Below are 18,635 nucleotides of genomic sequence, written 5' to 3' on the forward strand. Positions count from 1 at the left end.
TGCAGTACCCAAGAATGTTATTTAGTGTGGTGCTGCCGCCCCCTGGTGCCCATCTGTGAGAGGGCTAGGCCTCAATTCTGTCTATAGGCACTTCTAACTGGCTGGTACAGTATGAAAGGCACACTGCTGGCATCTGGCTGTGCTTTTCGCTGCCCACTAGGTGGGACCCAATGGAGCTGGCGTTGGACCCAGGCACCAAGAACAAAGCCCTATTGTTTGGGAGCTGGAGCCCAAGGCTCCTACCCCTGTACCTGTGCAGTCCTGTGAACCATGCCTAACCGCGTGGTTCCACCACACACTCTCAATGCACAGCTGTACATATATACCCATCCATCCCTGGGAGACATGTCAGTTAGGGAAGGAGCCTAAGAGCCTTGGGTATACCTGAGGCAGCTCACAGCACATAGCACATAGATGCTAAGCCCTGGGGACTGGAATCAAAGCCACAGCAACAAAACCCATGTAGCACCCTCCAAGAGCCCTTGAAGGTCCTCCAGGGTCCAGCTCCTCTCTTCCAGCTCCAGACACAAGTGCTGTTTAGTAGCCTGTGCTACACCGGGGTGGGAGCTGGCTCAGCACACAGACTGATGTTTGCTCTTTCTAAGTCAAGAGGCAGGACCGAGAGAAAACACTGGGACCCAAGGAGGGGCTGCAACAGTATTGGAAGTTTAGCACTGACTTAGCTCCAGAGGAGACTCGGGTAGTCAGCTGGGGCAGCCATAGTCCACTTGGGGCTGTGGGCATCTTCTCGGCCGCAGAGAAAATGGATCTGGTCTCTGGGAGACCTCCTGTGCCAGGCACTGCTTCCCACCAGGTGAATACATGTGTATTTATATATTTATATATATATGTATATATATATATATAAAAGATTATTTAACAGTTAAATACATTCCAACACTAGTGTCCCGCAGGACAAATGCTGGGTTGGGTGGCCCTGGCACGCGCACTGTCAGTCAATTCTCCGGTGTGAGCACAGGTTCCTCCGTAATCACATTCCTCAGGAGGCACACGCAGACACATGTGGTGGGGTGGGTGTCTCACTTGGTGGGAACCTCGTATTTGAAGATGACGCTGAAGAGCTGGCCGCCCAGCCGCTCGGCCAGCCAGGCGTTCTTCACCACTGCCAGCTTCAGGCTCTCGCAGCGCAGCAGGGCGTGGTAGTTGGTGTGTATGGCACGGCCCATTCCCTCGATGACCACCAGGTCTGCACCACGCTCTCGCACCAGCACGGCCAGTCCCTTGTCTAGGCGGCTTCAGGGAAGAAGGTGGCACCAAGGTTGGGCAGGGGACTGCACTAAGCAAACCTTGGTGGACACCAACCTGCTCCCTTGGAGGTGGTGACCAACAAGAAAACGGGGACCTTTCCCCAGCGCCTCTCTGACTGAGGAGGCATGCCCAAACCCAGACTCCCAGCAGTGGTTTCCCCCTACTGGCCAGGAACTCCACTTCCAGCACCACCTGCTTTCCTGATGCTCTCATTTCGGACATACCCCTTCATTCAGTGCATCTCTGCAGAAAGCACTGAATGAAGGGGAGGCCAGCAAGATGGCTCAATGGGCTTAGGCACTTTCCTACCCAGGCTGATGACTTGAGTTTGGTCCATAGCACCCACAGGGTAAAAGGCAAAACCAACCCCTGCAAGTTGTTGTCTGAGCTCTAAACAAGCTGTGGTGCGAGAGAGTGTGCGCGCGTGCACGCACACACACAGAGTACACACACACACACACACACACAAACACACACACAGAGTAAATAAATGAGTCAATGCCCATGGAATAATAGGATAGCTCCTTGCTACCGGATGGTCCTGTAGCAGGGAGCCTGGGTCAGTTGCCCATCAGCCATACAGGCCACAGGAAGACGTGGCTACATGGGTCATACTTAGGGCAAGCAGCAGCATGACTGGTTTTGGTGCCTAGAAGAGCAGGAGGAAGGCAGGCTGGTTACCTGAGATCTAGGCATGGGGAGCTGGAACCGGTCTGCACCAGCAGTAGCCTATCTTCTCTGAGCGCAGTGCTGTAGAAAAGCATGTGGTCAGGGCCCAGTCAAGGCCCTTTGACACTGACCCCTCCTCAGGAATCCTTTGCATATCTGTCTCCCAGTACCGGTTAGGCCCACCCCCTGCCTGGCTCAACAGGGGTAGCCAGAACCTACCAGATAATGGGGTCCATGGCTGCAATGCGTTCTGCCACAATGAGAGACTCACTGTAGGTCACATCGTTCAGGGCAGGGCCTGAGTTGCATGCCAAGATGACCTATGGTGGGGGAGGAGCAGCAGCTCTTTAGAACCTGGGCTGGTACTGATGTGGCCCAAGCTCACCACAGCTGGCCCAGCAGCTCCAAGCAGCAGCCAACTGCTGGGCAGCAGGGCCCCAAACAATCTCAGGGCTCTGTGGCTTCTGAGAGAGAGGCAGGGCTGTGCTCAGAAGGTGCTTTATTGCCTCCCATCCATCCCATCCTCAGCCTGCCTCCTGGGTCAGGATAACCTCTCATGTATTCCCAAGTTTCTGGTAAATGCCTTTCCAGGAAACAGGAAGCAGAGAACCCAGGCCTTAAGCTACAGCCCACACCCAACAGGCCCAGGTGCTCCTTGGCCTCACCTGCACTCACCTGCCACAAATGTAGGAGCTCTGACCACCGCCAGAAGCCCACAGCAACGCCAACCCCACCAGCAGCGGAGAAGCCCAGGGGAAGGGTCCCGCCCACCCAGCCTCTTCACTCACCTCTGTCCCTCTAAAGAGTAGCTCCCTGACAAAGGGGAAGACTCCCAAAATGATGTCTATTCCACTGTTATCTGCGAAAATTAAGGCACATTTATGAGGGGGTCCCTGTAAGACAAAACCAGGATGTTCAGTTGGGAACAGGTGCATTCAAGCGTTTCACACTCCACTGCACTCTATACCCCAACTCCCTGTGGGGGCCGGGTCCAGCCACAGGCTCTCAGAGCGTGGGAGGCAACGGCAACAGGGCAGTTGGTCCCATGGCTAGATGACCCAGCCAGTGGTCACTGCAGGTCATGCAGGGGCTGGGGATGGAACCCAGAACCTCATGCACACCAAATGACCATCTGTTCTTTTTACTGAGTCACACCTGACCCTGGGAATGGGAATTTCTGATATTAGATTCTCAGCTGGTGGCTTGTAAGTTCTAAGTGGTGGGCTATAGGCTTATACCTGTGTCCCAGGCCACACCCATGCCACCGTAAGCCCAATGCCTTTGGTGGCCACCCTCTCTGGCTAGGTCCAGACTCTGTGCTCCAACCCCTAAGGGCAGAAGCGAAGCACCTTACATACCTTTAACCTCTGGAGCCACTCGGTGTAGGAATCCACAAGCCAGGGCCGTTCTGTGAGGAGACAGGAACTCTAGTCAGGGACACTGAGGTATAGTGTCAAGGGCTTGTTACAACAAGGCTTTCTCATCCTGAGCCCACACGGTTACACACAAACAGGAACTGCCCTGTCCTGCTGCTTCACTTCTACAGAGCCAGACAGGGCACCAAAGAGCACAGTGTCCATACCTTGCAGTTTTCTCTTTGCTTCTTCAAACCCAAACTGGGGGTCCGATTCCAGCACACTGTAGAAATGAGAAAATTGAAACAAAGCAAAAAACCACAAATGAAGTCCAACCTCCCCATTCCTCCCCATGGCAAGGCATCTCCCAGCTACACTGTGCTAAACTGGCCATACCTCCACTGAGACCCAGCACTAATCAAGGCAGAGCTCACTGCGGACAGGAACAAACCCTCTCAGTATAGTGTAAAAGCTCAGACCTGCTCAGGGGGGTGGAGCTAGCTCCTTCTATGACTGGCCACCACACACTGGGGTCTGCACCTCAAGTGGTGGCTGGAATGAGGGCAAGGCAGGAGAGTGGAGACTCCTTTGCAATGTGCTTGGACACTAGTCAAGTAGCATGGTCACTCAATGAGGCTGGGGCCTCGGGTGAGTCGCCATGGAGACAACGACTCTACAGTTGCTCCAGGAGAGGACCCTCAATGCTCCTTAGAAACACGCTTGTCCCAGTGTTCAGCAGGTGCCGCTGCCTTTGCAAAGCACCTTGGTTATATCAGACACCAAATAGCATCAATCCCTGCTGTATTTAGACACTATGAATTTGGACTTTTACCCTGAAAATGTCAGCCCTAAACCACAAATCAACCTCATAGTGACATGTGCCTGCCACATCTCCAGCAGCACAAAGACCTATGACTTTGTGCTTTTGCCCATCACGGTCAAAGTAGGACCAACCGACCCAGAACAAGTGGCTCTGGGTCTAGACAGCCTGGTGGCAGAATGGCATATGCTTCTGTCACAGAACAGCCAGTTCTAAGCCATCTCAGAGGGAGAAGGAGCATGTGTGCAGACCTCAGACACCTACTCAGACACGGCCTTGGCTCCCCAGTCAAAGACATTCCCAGCTAACAGCCCCTTCACCAGGGCCAGCTGCCGCTCCTCCCAGCCTAGTGAGTCCAGCGAGCGTGTCACATTCTGAAAGCACTTCAGCGCAAGGCCATTTTCTTTCTGCTTCACCTGTGGGAAAGACACACAGGCATTGCTTTATTGGAGCTCACTCTGAAGGTGGGTCCACACCACTCCTCAGACCCTCTAAGGAGGTCTCTGCAGGGTGGCAGATGAAGGAGGCTCACTGAAGACTGCAAACACTAACTAACCAGGGAGAAGGGGACACTTGCTGCCATGCTCCTGAGAGGTGCCGCTCAGGGCTGAGTACCAGGCTACTTACTGACACAGGAGGTCTTCAGGTCTACCTGGTGTTGGGTGAAACAGGGAGGCCTTTGGCCCACAAGATTAAGTGGAGTCAGGAGGGCACTGGGTACAACCCCTTAGAGGCCACTGTGTATAGGCAGGTGAGGAAGGGACAAGATGGCTGACAGCAGGGAAAGAAGGGGCCCACGGCTCCTGGCCAGAGGGACGGAGGAGTGCTAACACATGGGGCTACAGTGGCTGCACTCCAGCTCCTGGAGTAGAGCTGTGCACCAAGAACTAGCCAGTGTGGCTCACCTTGGAGTAGGGATCTGGGAAGTTGAACTCATTTAAACAGTGTTCTCTTGTGTCCAACAGGCTGCGCACAGTCAGCGTCCCATAAGCACTGGGAACAAAACCAGGATGGAGTATGGCTGAAGACGACAGGTCTCACAAAGCCCAGGATAGCCCAGCGAGACCCCTGTACACTGCCAGAAAGGACCATGCTACATGGGCTTCATGCTCCCACCAGGCCAGTTGAGGTCCCTGTGCCAAGAAGGGAACCCTTCCTCAGTGGCCACAGGCAGTGAGTGGCTGGCCTGGGGTCACAGGACTCACAAGGGCTGGTGTCGCAGGGTCTGCAGTTTGCCCCAGTACTTCTGACGGAACTTCTCTGCCCTCTCAGCTGCGTCCATGGATTCTGGCTGGCTGGCCACAGCTCGCTTCACCACCTGCCAACAGCAGAGAGGTCAAGTAAGCTCTGCCAGAGGCAGCATGGGCTGAGGGCAGCACAGACTGAGGGCAGGCATGAGCCGAGGGCAGCACGGGCTGGTGGGGTTTGCCCAGCTGTGCTGGGGCACACTTGCACTGCTAGAACCACAGTAGTGGTGACAGTGCTGTTTGTCTAGTACTGCAGCTTTTAAAGACACCACCCTGGCCTAGCATCCTGCTGCTGCTTTGGAGACAGAGACCATGGGGCTTCACCGGCAGCTACAAGGACTACGGCTCTCATTTATTCCAGAGGAGCTGCTGTATCCCTTACTGGTCACATACCCAGATGTCTCAAAGAAGGCTGGGAATTCCTACTGTGGCAAGAACCTTTGAGCCTGCCCGAGCTCAAGGTTTAGCTGATATAGCCCTGCCCCAACACCTCCCAGAAGCTGGCACTACCACTCTACACACAGTGCTAGCATTGGAAAAGGTAGAAAATGCACAAGGAGGCGTATGGTTTGAATGTGAAGTGCTCCCCCAAAAGCCCGTGTGTTGAAGGCTTGGTCCCCGATGCAAGGAATACTCAGCCTTCGGAAGGTGAGCTCTTCACTGACTGACTCAAACTGTTAAGACCACTGTGAAGTAGGTGGGGCCTGGCTGAGGAAAAAGCCACTAGGGCTTGCCCTGCTTGAGGGGGGTGGGGGCGAGGGAGGGAGGGGAGAGACTCTGTGTATGTGTGTGTCCTGAGATAGGATCTTACTATGTAGCCCTGGTTGGCTTTGAACTCCCTATGTAGACAAGACTGGCCTCAGACTCACTGAGATCTGCCTACCTCTGCCTCCTGAGTACTGGGAGCAAAGGCGTGTGCCACCACATCAGCCTTGAAGGGTAACTCTTGTTTTGGCCCCTTCCAATCTCTCTCTCTCTCTGCTCCTGGTTGCCACAGAGTGGGCAGCTTTGCTGTGTGCCCTGCATTGCTACAGGGTCTTCCCACTGTTTGTCAGATTCTGACACACAGACAGAAAAAAACGGACAAAGAAACGGTGCTACAAATCCTGTTTTGCAACACACAATCCTATTCGCATCAGAATCACAACAGACACTTGGTGTGGTAGTGTAGGCTGTTATAATCCCAGCACTCAGCAGGCTGAGGCAGAAGGATCTTGAGTTTGAGGCAAGGCTAAAGAGTAAAACACTTTCTCCAAAAAAAATGCCAAAAGCAAGAAGGCCCGTGTGACAGCTTCCCTGTTGGAAAGATGTAAACAGTAAAGACTCGGCTGCTCTGAAGAGGCTGTGTCACAACGTCACGCCCTTACCCTACACACCCTGTCAGAGACAGGCATACTCTTTCCTTACTAAGACCACGTGACTTCTGGAGAATGTCCCTGCCCTCTCGCCTTCTTTTCCCTGTTGCCCCTCGTATGTATGGAGCCAGCTGAGCTCAGGAGCAGCCCAGGCGCTGGGAGACCACACAGTCTGCACTTGCTGTGTCCTGGAGCCTCACCCCATCCAAGGCCTCCTCAAAGCACGTGAGCCAGTACTGACGGGCCAGAGCATCATCAGTGAGGTCTACTGTGTCAGGCACATAGGAGGATGGGTCCAGGAGGAGGGGCAGATTGACCAGGGGCCTCTCCAGTCGGTCCATTTCCAGCAGGTCAAACTAGGAGGACAAGAAGAGGACAATGAAGAGGCTGCTGTCAGAAAGGTCACAACCCTGACGTAAGCTCTACCTGCCTTCCTGCAGCACCAGCCAGACTTCCCGGATTCAGCCCACAGCTTGGCTGTGGAGTGGGTCTACTCTTGAAAGCTTCAGATCAACTCCCACTGCTCCGTGAACCACTGCCCCTTAACTGTCCCTTAATCCCACGGCAGCCTGCGGTTCCTAAGCTGGCCCTGGCTGCTCGGACACCAGCTCATGCTGATCCCCTCCCAGCACTCAGCCTGAGTTCTATCTCTGGTTCTCAACGGTGTTGGGTCCTAACAGCCTCTGGCTCTCAATCTCATCTGCCCGAGCTCTGGCAGGCTCTGGCAGGCTCTGGCAGGCTCTGGCAGGCTCTGGCAGGCTCTGGCAGGCTCGCTGCTGGTACATGCCCTGGCCTGTCTTGTCCAGCTGATGTGCTGTCTGCAAAGCACTGCAGGGCTGTTCCTCATACACTGCCTGAGACATGATCAGGAAGACCAGATACTTAGGCAGCCCCATGGACCGCAGAGCCACTGGTGCCAAGCCACGCGTGTTCTGGAGCCACAGCTCGCCCCGCTGGCACTTTCTATCTTGAGTTGAAAGCGGCTGAAACAGCGTGTGCACAGCAGTGAGGTGAGCCATGCTGTCTGTGACCAGCAGCAGCTCCCGGCCCAGAGACGAGTGACCTCTGCTCCAAGGCCACCTGTTCTTGACCTCAAGTGTCGACCAGCCACACCACACTCCTGAACTCAAGCCCCTTCAGCCTGGGGGTTTCGACCACAATGACTGAACACGAACTCTGGGTCAAGACTCAGAGCTTGGACAGAGCTACAGGGGTAAATGCTTGCAAACCCTGGTAACACATACAGGTGGCAAGGTTAGCGAGAAAGGTCTGAGAACTTCCCAAGCTGACCAGAAACGGGCAGGGGTTACCTACATTAACCACTGACTCATTCTGAGCACCCCAGCCTCAGTGCCCTCTGCGCACAAGACCACATGGCTCCCCAGCTTCACGTCACTAGTTACTGCGCTACCAAGTTTCTCACTCTGCAGGTCCTGCCACTGGCTTTCCTGACAGAGATCTCAAGCCTTACTTCTGTCTCTCTTGGCACTACATGTAGGCCTCTAGTGACTGCTCAGCACCTGCACGTCAGCTGTGTCTCTGTGACACACTATCCCAGCAGAGGCTCTGCAGGCCCCAAGGTGTGGGACACAGCTGGGCAAGTGCCACTCACCCTACCATGTTCTACTGAGGGAAGCATGAGTCACCTTCCAGGACGGACAGAAGGACAACTTTGCTTGCTGTTGTCTCCCCTCATCTCGGGATCCATGTGGCGGGCCTCAGCACGGCCACTTGAATTAAGAACCAAGGGTGGGAGATGCCCATTTCAGAGCAGCTGTTCCCTGCCCGGCCTGGCCCACAGACAAATGCACAGGGTGCACAGAGCACTCTCGCTGGAGAGGCCCAGGCTCACCATCAAGGGATGCTGGGGCCGCCACCTTGTCCGAGGGTGGTGGCTTACTTCCTGCCTTTTACTCCAACTGCTCTTCCCCAGACGTATATGGTGTCTGAGTTACAAAAGCTCCGTAGCCAATTGCCACACAGCCAAACAGCTGACACAATGGCTACTACACTATGGTGGCATCTGACCTGCACATGCCTGGCAGGAGCTCTCACCAAGGAGTCTCCTAACCTACCAGCTCCACAGTCATCAGCCTGCCTCTGGCCAGGTGAGCCCAATGTCTGCAGTCACAATGGATTTCATGCTACGTGGAGACATGAAGAATGGATCTAGAACATTTCAGGGAGAGCAGACTTCCCAAGATACTCAAAGAAAGCTGCTGGCAGCCAGCTCGGACAAAGGCAGGCCTACTCTTCTTCGCTTCTGCCGCAGACATCGCGGCAGCTGCCAGCTCAGTGCTCTGCCCGGACACCAGGCCTCTCGGGCTCTGGAAGCCTCCATGCCTCCTGCCCTCAAGTCTAACTTGTCGTCAACACAAAACCAGCCTGTGTGGTGAGAGGCCACAGCGGAGACGGCTGGGCAGGCTGCTCCGGAAGGGCCTGCTACTCACTGTGCCGCTCCTTGCCCGCTGTGTCGGGCACAGCTCGGGCGACGTGCTCATCAGCCCGGAGCTGGCTGCGTAGTTCTCACCCCAGCTGTACTGGTTAGGATCTGGAAAAACGAGAAGCCGGTCACCGTGTCAGCCTCGCCCTTGATTCAACGGGGAAAGTAGAGGAGGAAAAGGGATAAAATCATTGGTCTATTTACACGCTACGGATGACCCCTTTCTGTGGCTTCCTCAAGCCTCACGCCCCACCCCCTGCTCCCCGCTCTCCCACCCAGATGCCCAGCCAGGGGCACAGACCATGTCCTGCACAGCCAGCCACCGCTCACTGCGGTGACTCTACTCACTGTCTTGCTCCGCTCCTTTTAGAAACGCCCCGATGGCCCCCAGGTAGCCTTCATGTCTCAGGAAGAGTGCCTGGACTTCACCCTGTCCCAGCCCAACAAGCCCACAGATAACGGGTCAGTGTCCAGTCAGATCCACTGTGGACCCACCACACTAGTGCACCAGCTTCTTCAAGGCTACCTGACAGATACCCTGCCAACAGATGGCACCTGCATGCCACAGGCTAGCCTACAGGCTGTGGAACCTGACAAGAAGACAAACTCCACAAGGCTGCCTTGAGCTTGTTACTGCCTATTCCTGAGTGCCAATTTATAGCACTCTGCTGGCCCAGATACCACAGACCCGCGCGAGGTTCCCTCACTAAAGGACGGTCCCTGATTGCCCTTCATTGTAACAGGCTTACAGTCAATGCACGGAATACCAAACTGGCCAGGAGGAAGGTGCAGCTGACCAGAAGGTCTGGGTGGGTGGCAGGGCCATCGGCCTGTGGAGACTTAGCTTCCCAAGGAGCCTGCTGGCAAGGAATTGTGACTGTGCCCTAGCTCAGAGCCTTGCAATGTGCCCCTTGGGTATGAAGTGAGTTCTGGTCAGCATGCTGCCATTTTGGGAGACTTTCAGGGGTGCACTGGAGCAACTAGGATGAGCTGAGCCCACACCAGCACAGGGACAGGGAATGAGCTGCAGTCACCTTGGAGAAGAAGTTGATGCTGTAGGTGATGGTGCGCATGGTCACAGGGTGACCCCGGATGAAGAAGCCCCCAAAGTAGACCCTGTCTAAGCCATGAAGCTTGGCGTAGAGACAGGCGAGCTGTCCGATGTCATTGCTGATCATGTGCAGCAGGCTCTTGGCCATGTCTTCTTTGGAGAACTCTGAGAGGGGAAGGAAAACAGAACCCAGGGTGTGCAGTCAGTGTCACCGGGTGACAGACAGCTGCAGGGTAGGAGGGGGCGGGAGCAGAGCTCTGGGATGTGACTCCAGCCTGAATGAACGAGGCTCCATTTTCAAGAGAAAACAAATATCCTAACTGCTCTTCCTAGCTTGTATTTTCTTGGAGACAGAGGCTAAGGTAGCATCTGGCAATACTCTAATGAGCTAAAGCAGGATTCTGGGAAGGTGAGCCCTGGAGGCCCAACAACAGCAGTCTCAAGGGATCTGTGAGATCTGTCTCTCCACACTGGCGGGCAGAGTGATGTCCTGGGCACTGAAGCTGGCTGTGGCCGGGTCATGAAGGGCAGATCCCAGCAGGTACCTCTGTCAGCAGTGGCTGACTTCCCAAAACTGCTCGCGATGAGATTGCCACTCAGCCCCAGGGTCTGGTGGGCGCCACCATAGATGTCCTGGACCAGCATGTCAACGTTGGCATGCCGGCCTCTGGAAGCCAGCTGCAGCAATTCATCAAACTTCTGTGGAGCAGAGCAGAGCAGGGCAGGGCGGTGAGGGCCTCAGCAGAGCAGGGCAGAGCAGGGCAGAGCAGGGCAGGGTGGTGAGGGCCTCAGCAGAGCAGGGCAGAGCAGGGCAGGGTGGTGAGGGGCTTAGCAGAGCAGGGCAGAGCAGGGCGGTGAGGGCTGCAGCCAGGGGATTCTCACAACCCTGGACAGCAGAGAGGAGCAGGTCCAGTCAGGTGTGACTGGCCCTCCCTCAGCACACGGGGCAAGAGCAGGGCCTGGCAAGCGGGATGCTAGACCACTGGGCTGGCAGAGCTCCGGCAGTTCAAAGCCCTTGCCCTTCAGAGTGTAAACCACTCAGTCATGGGGATCCAAGACCTCTCCCTACAGTCAGGAGTGGCTTCTGCAGACATTACCAAGGACGTTCTAAGGGCCACAGGGTCGACGTTCTGCAGGGAATACCTTTGTTTTGGTGAGCAGCGCCCCAAGCCCCCAGAAGGTGCCTCCTCCAATGGAGCTTCCACCAATCCATTCGAATCGGTCCTCTGTCTCCACCTGAGGAAGAGGAGGGCATGCACTGGGCTGCAGACCACATAGGCTGCTAGGATGCTGGGGTCAGGGCTGCTATGCCCTTCCCCAAGAGTTTCTGCCATACTCTTCCAAGTGAACTCTGGGTGGCACTGATGCAAGGGGTAGGCACTCAACTATCATGCCACCGACAGCTCTATGAAGGGTCACACCTGTGCCCATGCCCAGTGACAGCTGAGACACAGCACGCACACAGCTGGCAGGAGCTGACCATTCAGCTGTCACTCTGTGGACTCTCACCTTCACGATGGAGACGCCAGAGCCAATGTTGACTAGAAGGTAGGGGAAGATGTTGGGGTGATTTGTCTGAAATCGAAACTCTGGGTCTGAGTCTTTCTGGTACATGAAGGCCTCGTGTGGGATGTTCTTCAGCACGAAGTTGCACCCCTTAATCAAGCAGGTCATTACATCCTCTTTGTCCACCCTGGAAATGAAGGAACCTCGTCACAGGAATTAACCAAGGTGCACTTGCGAGGAGGAGGAACAGAGCAGCCAGACTGTGTCTACGAGGTCTCCAGCATGGTGAAGCATCAGCTTCCGTTCTTGACAGGTTTGCAGCCAGCAAGGCCACCAAGGCAGCACCCACACTCAGCACCGAAGTTCAGGGCCCCCCCCCCCACCACACTGCAGGCACCACAGGTAAGGTCCCTACTCACTTCAGACGCAGCTTCTCCTCAATGAGGTCCTTGAACTTGTAGGCTCCACCCCCAGTGGCCTGGATGACCTTAGTCTCAGTGTTGACTAGGTGGTCTCTGATAAAGTCCAGGCAGGCTTCCATGTAGGTGTTCTCAAACTTGATGAAATGCAGGCGAGCTGTGATCTCCTCCTGAACCGAGATCTCATAGGGCGGCTCATGGTCCTGTTCCACATCCTAGAAAGAGTTAAGAAGTCTTCAAGAGGCGAGGATAGCCTCAAGCACCGTGCCCCAGCACATCAGGCATTTACTCAACTGTGACACACAAAATACCTGATGTTGCCTTGGGCCAAGCACAGACAACAGAGAGAGGAAAGAGGCCTGGGTACCCTCAGACAAGGAGCAGGGGATGAGGAGACATTCCCACAAAGGGTAGGAAAGGACACCTCATAAGGAGTCAGGGAAGAGCAATCAACTCCAAGATCATAGTGTTAACATATGTAAACAGCAGGGGACAACAAACAAAAATGACAATATAAAGTCCAAGGCTGGAAGGAAGCAACCACCCTGTCTAGCTCCACTGATGTACCTGCCTACCTACCGCGCCGGGCTTACCTTTCCCGGGTGGTCAAAGGACCTCACTTTGGCCACTTTGTGCTGCACGGTGGAATAGTAGGCCAGCTTGGTCAATGACCCTCCTACAAGGAGAAGACAAAAACCACACAAAGTTCAGAACATGCAATGGAGACCCCAAGATCCTCCTCCTTCCTCTAAGCTCTCGGGAGGTACCCTGATGTTTCAACAGCCTCTTCCTTCAACACTCGAGTCTGTGGGTCAGGTGCTTCGTGCTTCCTGAACTCGACGTCACAGATGAGAGGAGAGGGTACCAATCACTATGGGAACTTTTTTTTCTTCACAGGTCCTGTGCCTACCTCAGGTTCTTAATTAATCTGAGTTCAAGGCTTCCCTCCCCATGCTCACAAAGCCCTGAAGCAGAGCCAGAGCCAGCCTGCCTCGGAGTGCACTTAGCTGTCTCCAGTTTTAAAGAAATATAGTTTTCAAGAGCTGAGGAGAGGCTCCCTTGATAAAGCATTAGTTCTGCCACCATGAGGGGCTGGGCTCAGATGCTCAGAACCCATAGGATGGCAGTATGTGCGTATAACCCCAGCAATCACAAAATGGGAGGACAAAACAGACAAACTCCTAGGGCTCACTGGCCAGCTAGTCTAACCTACTTGGTAAAGCTCCAGGCCAGTTAGAGATAAGAACTGGGAAGGTCTGAGGAACGGCCTGAAGTGAACCACCCCTCTCTACACACGCAGCTCCAGAGCCAGGCCTGGAGGAACAGCCAACCAGTAACCCCAGCTAACTGGGAGGCGGAGGAAGAGGCAGAGGCAGGAGGATCACAAGTTCAAGGCCAGCCCAGGCAACTTATTGAGACCCTGTCTCACAATAAAACATAGTGTGGGCTGAAGGCAGAGGATGTGTGGTCTACTTTCATGTGGAATGTTTTCTTCCAGTCATAAAAAGAATGACGTCATCGTGTCATTTACAAGAACAGGGGAAAACAAGTGGAGATGATCAGATTCAGTGAACCGAGCCAGTCTCAGAAAGACGAGTGCACATCCCTCTTATTTGTGATTCCTGGATTTCATGCAGGCATGTAAAGCCACGTGTGTGTGCACACGCGACAAGAGAGGAGACGTAATATGAGGGGAGGAAGGGGCACAAGCGGGGAACATGAGGGGAAATATCCCCGGTATGAGGAGTTAAAAATATACTACAAAAAGAAGGCTGAGATGTAGCTAAGTGGTATTCACGTGTCTGCCCATGCGGGTCCCAGATAAGCAGACCCGTCCACACCTGACCTCTCGTCTTAACAGGCCAGGGTGGGTAACACATGGCGTCTTTGAGATGCACAGGGTCAGCAGGGAGGGCTTACCTACAGGGACTGAGGGTCAGGAACGGCCCCAGTCTCCAGGACTTTGAGCTGATGGAGCACCCCAAGACCCACAAGTAGGCAAGGGAGGGAAGTCAACGGCCTTCATGGGCCCCAGGCACTTTTGTTTGCTGGTCTAAATTTTTTCATTTTTATATCTTTTTTTTACATTTTTTTGAGGTTTTATTTTTATGTCAAGTGTATGGATGTCTTGCCTAAATAAATGCCTGAGCACCACGTCCATGCAGTGTCTGAGGAGGCCAGAAGAGGGCGTCAGTTTCCCTTGTAAATGGAGTTACAGGTGGTTGTTGGCCACCACATAGATGCTAGGAATTGAATGAGAGTCCTCTTAAAGAATGGTCAGTGTTTTTGTGTTTTGTTTTGTTTGTTTGTTTTAACTGCTTATTCATTTCCTTCGGGTCTCGTTATGTAAACTGAGCTGGTCTTGATCCTCTGGAGCTCCATCTGCTTCTGCCTCCCAAGTGCTGGGATTAAAGGTGACTCCACACCTGGAGTCAGACAGGTTCTCAACATCTTCACAGAGCCCTGTCACCATGGAATACTGCACAGCGGCCTTCTCTGGGCTCCAAAAAAAGCAGAGGCCCTCTGTCCACTTGAGCCACACACTCCAGGGAGAGTTGCCCAGAGTTCCACAGAAGGAAGGTCCAAAGACAAGCCTCTGCAGGCAGAAAAGACACCTTCCAGTTTGTAGTTGCAATTGCAGACTCATGGGCCCCCAGGTGACACATGGGGAAAATGGGAATGCCCGTAACCCACTGCTGCTGCATTCCCTCAGAGGCCTGACCAGGCAAAGGTTTATCAGTGGCAGAGTAAAACGGCTAAGTTATCTGCAAGTGTTGGCTTTGAGGAAATACAGGAGAGCGTGCAGGACCAGGGTGCATGGAGGCCAGGGTTCTCCCCTCAGTGGAACTGACACAATGCAGTCTGTCCTGTCCAAGCAGAGCACAGAGAGGCCCATTTTTGGTTTAGTGAGTGTATCATGAGCTTAATCTCATCCTTGGCCATAATCCTAAGCCTCTTGATCTCTCTTTCCTGCCCCCAATCCCAGCCTGTCCTCAGGCTTGTCTGATTCTAAGTGCTTGTGTAAAACTCACTCTGAGGACGCTCTGTTTCCTAAAAGACAACACTGTGCAAACGGACAGAGATGTACTTTAAGCAGTTCATCAGAAATCATAGGAAAGTCTCTGAGATGGATCAGGGAGTAAAGGTGCTTGCTGTCTGGAGTTTGATCCCCAGGACACACACGGTGGAAGGAGAGAATCCCACCAAGTTGTCCCCTGACTTTCACACATATGCCACAGCACCAGGAAGGGCCTCGAATTTACTACCCTGGAGTCTCTTCCTGCCTGGGTTTCCAGAAGTGAATCAACCCAGCTGACATCAGTGTCCCCATCCAAGAAAGGAAAAGGGCTCGCCAAGAACACAGAACAGCTGAGGCGTCCTGGATCCAGGGACACAGTGAGGAAAGAGGAAACAGGAGAAGTCTGTTTTTAAACAACATGGCGACAAGCATGTTTTGTAGGTGCCTGAACTGTCAACCCCATCCTGAGCTGTGATATCCCATCAGTTGCAGGAAAAAAAAAAAGAAAGAAAGGAAGGAAGGAAGGAAAAAAGAACAAAAGAAAAAAGATCTGTTCTCAGGAACGCATGTCCTCCCAAGCTCAGATCCAGGACCCAGACTGAAGTAAGCAAAACCCAACACTGACATCCCCCGCAGTAAACATCCCCCGTAATGTCCTTCAGTCAAGGGATCCCATGTCTGGCCTCAGGCCTTCAACTTGAGGGCACCACTCCACTACAGCTTTATGCTTTATGGCTGGGGCTAGATAGTCTCTGAGTGCCACATAGATTATCCGAGGTGAACCCTATTTTCTCAACTGTCTGATGATGTTTTGAATTCATTTTCAACTGCTTTCCAGACATAGTTATTTAATTCTGCCTCCTTCCCAACGAACAACTGTAAGACGACAGGGCAAAGCACAAAACCTAGCCCTGGAGTGAAGGTTTCAGAATCCTGGGACAACTGCCTTGGGGCCTTTGGAGAGGTCTGGCTGTGGACAGTCCTCTCTGGTGGGGCTGCAAGCTCATCACTTCTAGCCCAATATACAGCCAGTCACAAAGCTATCTCAGGTGTTACTAGAATCTTGGCTGGTGCCTACTCCCCCATCATCCTCCTGAGCCCTTGATAAAGCTGGAACAGAGGACAGGCCAGAAGGCCATCCTTGCTTTCCCATCCACTCCTCATCCTCCCAAGGAAGAGCACGTCAGAGAGACAACCCAAAAAGCAAGAGGGCAGGGAACATATTCAATATACCAGAAGTAAAGAGAATCTTCAGTCTCTTAACAACCCAGGCTTTTCAAGGAGGCTAAGAGCCAGCAGCACACCCATTCACAGAGTTAAGTCCAAGACAGTGATGTTGCTCCGCTGTGTGGGGCCTCATTGACCCCACTGGCATCAAGAGATACACGGGAAAACTCCTGCAAGCAGTTGGGTGCAAAGCTCCCCAACAACAGGATGCAGAGCAGAGTGCATGGGGGTCGGGGGCGGTTGGCTGGCACCCATCCTGGATCTGCTATCTACGAATCGAAAGACCCCGGAGAAAGCTAGCCTTCTTCTGTGCCTGGTCTCTGCATCTGCACATCCGGGCGATAACAGAACCTCCCCGAGGACTTGTGAGTGAGCATGAGGCAGCCCAACACAAGAAGGGGATTTAAGGTGGGCCTGGAGCGGGCTGGCAGGAAGGAAGGCATCCAGGAAGCGGCGGCAGTAGCTTTACACCCCAGCGCTCGACAAGTGTCCAGGCCCCACGTCTCCATAGCTGTCTGGGAAGCTGGAGCTCCGGCGGACTGCGCCGCGGGGCCAAGGCCAACCACATCCCGGGGGATTCTGAGCGGACTAGGACCCCCCGAGGGCACCCGCCCCGCCCGCCCCTCTACCGAGCCCTCACAATCCACCGGCGCTGCGCGGACTACGAGGCCCGACGTGCCCCGCTCCAACCGCGCGGCGCCTACCGGGAGCTGGAGTCCGATAGCCGGCTCGATCCCGCACCTTGTCGCTGCACACACTATTAGTCCCAAGAGGCTGTGCGGCGACCCGTGAGGCTGTGCGCATGGCCCGCGCCCCCGCCCTTCGTCCTTCCCGCCGCCCCCGCTGGCCGCCCGCGCCCGCTGCTCTGGCCACCCTCTCGAGTACCCGGTCCGTGTCTACCTATATCAATGGCGAAGCGCTTGGCGTTCTCCAGGTTGCGGAAGATCTCGTCGGGGGGCAGCGTGATGCTCTTGTCCAGACTGTCCCCGCCGCTCCCGCCGCCACTCGCTCCACGCTCCGCCATTTTGAAAGTGCCCGGCCAGCCTCATCAGCCATGGAAATATATGCGCATATAATTGACTGCTAAACGAGCGCGTGCATAAATTATGCTAATGAGTTCCCCGCCCCCTCCGACCGTCCTAGACAAGTGTCCAAGAGGCCAGGACGGTGGAAGAGAGGACCGTTATTCTCCAAACTACCGATATGAAGCTTCTGAAATATTGTTCTTTCGCTGAGCTGGCAAGATGCTAACTTGGATTAAACCTGCGGATCCTGCTTTCAGATCTCCTGCTGTGAGGTTGGCCCTGCAAAACTGCTGTGATTTCTGCTAGGGTGACCCACCATCCTGGTTTCTCAAAGATGAGGGACCTTCAGTGCTAAAACTCTCGTGTTAATGGGAGTAATTTTAAGGACCCCACACTCGAGGAGTGCCCAGCCTTGGGGAAGGAATATGGGATAGAGTCGTGTCTGCAGCTGAGGCAGATCCCGCACTTTAATGGCAATCTGCAGAAAGTATAGGGGGAAAGAGGAGAGGGTGCCTGGAAGAGGGGCCAGGGCTCCAAAGTGGAGGTGACCTGGAGTTCCTGTTGACTTAAGTCCCTTGAGAGAGAGCACTGTGTCCTTCAAGAGGCCCACCACATAACTTATTATCCTGCTCTCAGGTTCTGTCTGCAGGCTGTCACTTACTGACTTGCCAGTCTCCTGGAGCACGGGGCTGAGGCAATGTACAGGCTCAGCTGCCAGACATCTGGATTGATTCAGGGGGGAGGCAGCCTTGTATGTGCCTGCCAACAGAATGGGCGTACTCTGAATGGAAGAGTCTGCTGCAGGGTCGCAGGGCTCCCGAGAGTGAGATGACCCGGTACTTTCAGTCCCTCTAAGTGGAACTATGCCTCGCCTGTGTTTAGAAGGACACTCCACAAGGACAGGCCTCCCTCCTCCCCCATTCATAGATGTTCTGCTGCCCCTGAGGTAAGCTAAATAAATGTAGACAAGGTTCTCTGTCCTTGCTTACTAGATGTGGGCCTCAGCAGGGTGTTTGATGAGAACCGCTGAATGGCAAGAATCTAAGTCTGGCAGGGGCCACATCTGTGACTTGCCATTCAGAAGACCATGCACACACACCCAGCTCCTTCCCACTCCTTGCTCCATGGGTTTTGCCTTTGAGACACCTGGAAGCTGTGGTTCTAGAGCCCTGTGAACTTGGCCAGCCTGCTATAGCCTGCCTTAAAGCGGACACCCTGCCCTAGATAGTG

General features: G+C 54.2%; 1 protein-coding gene across 2 annotated transcripts; it reads right to left on the minus strand.

The window, feature by feature from the left end:
- Positions 1-819: 819 nt before the first annotated feature.
- Positions 820-17,424, minus strand: Pank4 (pantothenate kinase 4 (inactive)). 2 transcript variants are annotated; one of them, XM_034502254.2, is made up of 19 exons: positions 17,281-17,424; positions 12,728-12,810; positions 12,135-12,349; positions 11,719-11,902; positions 11,353-11,445; positions 10,755-10,908; positions 10,193-10,374; positions 9,507-9,588; positions 9,166-9,266; positions 6,916-7,071; positions 5,319-5,431; positions 5,019-5,106; positions 4,378-4,529; positions 3,521-3,576; positions 3,297-3,346; positions 2,727-2,831; positions 2,158-2,258; positions 1,951-2,019; positions 820-1,254 (listed from the first exon to the last, which is right to left on the minus strand). In XM_034502254.2, exons 1-19 carry the CDS (start codon positions 17,402-17,404, stop codon positions 1,041-1,043), a joined length of 2,322 nt encoding a protein of 773 aa, XP_034358145.1. In that variant the 5' UTR covers positions 17,405-17,424; the 3' UTR covers positions 820-1,040. The 2 variants fall into 2 exon arrangements, with proteins under 2 accessions (XP_034358145.1, XP_076789721.1); XM_076933606.1 differs by lacking the exons at positions 10,193-10,374; positions 10,755-10,908; positions 11,353-11,445; ... (2 more) ...; positions 12,728-12,810; positions 17,281-17,424 and having other exon boundaries at positions 9,166-9,305.
- Between the last annotated feature and the right edge of the window lie 1,211 nt (positions 17,425-18,635).

This window comes from Arvicanthis niloticus, chromosome 5 (genome assembly GCF_011762505.2).
Source record: "Arvicanthis niloticus isolate mArvNil1 chromosome 5, mArvNil1.pat.X, whole genome shotgun sequence".
Taxonomy (NCBI): Eukaryota; Metazoa; Chordata; class Mammalia; order Rodentia; family Muridae; genus Arvicanthis; species Arvicanthis niloticus.

Bases quoted from the DNA above. Each gene is read 5' to 3' on its own strand.
- Pank4 (XM_034502254.2), bottom strand. From the start codon at position 17,404: ATGGCGGAGCGTGGAGCGAGTGGCGGCGGGAGCGGCGGGGACAGTCTG. The intron at 11,446-11,718 runs GTGAGAGTCCAC...CCTCTTCCTCAG, and splicing joins CTGGCGTCTCCATCGTGAAG to GTGGAGACAGAGGACCGATT. The intron at 7,072-9,165 runs GTGAGTAGCAGG...TTGTCCTCCTAG, and splicing joins AGCGGGCAAGGAGCGGCACA to TTTGACCTGCTGGAAATGGA.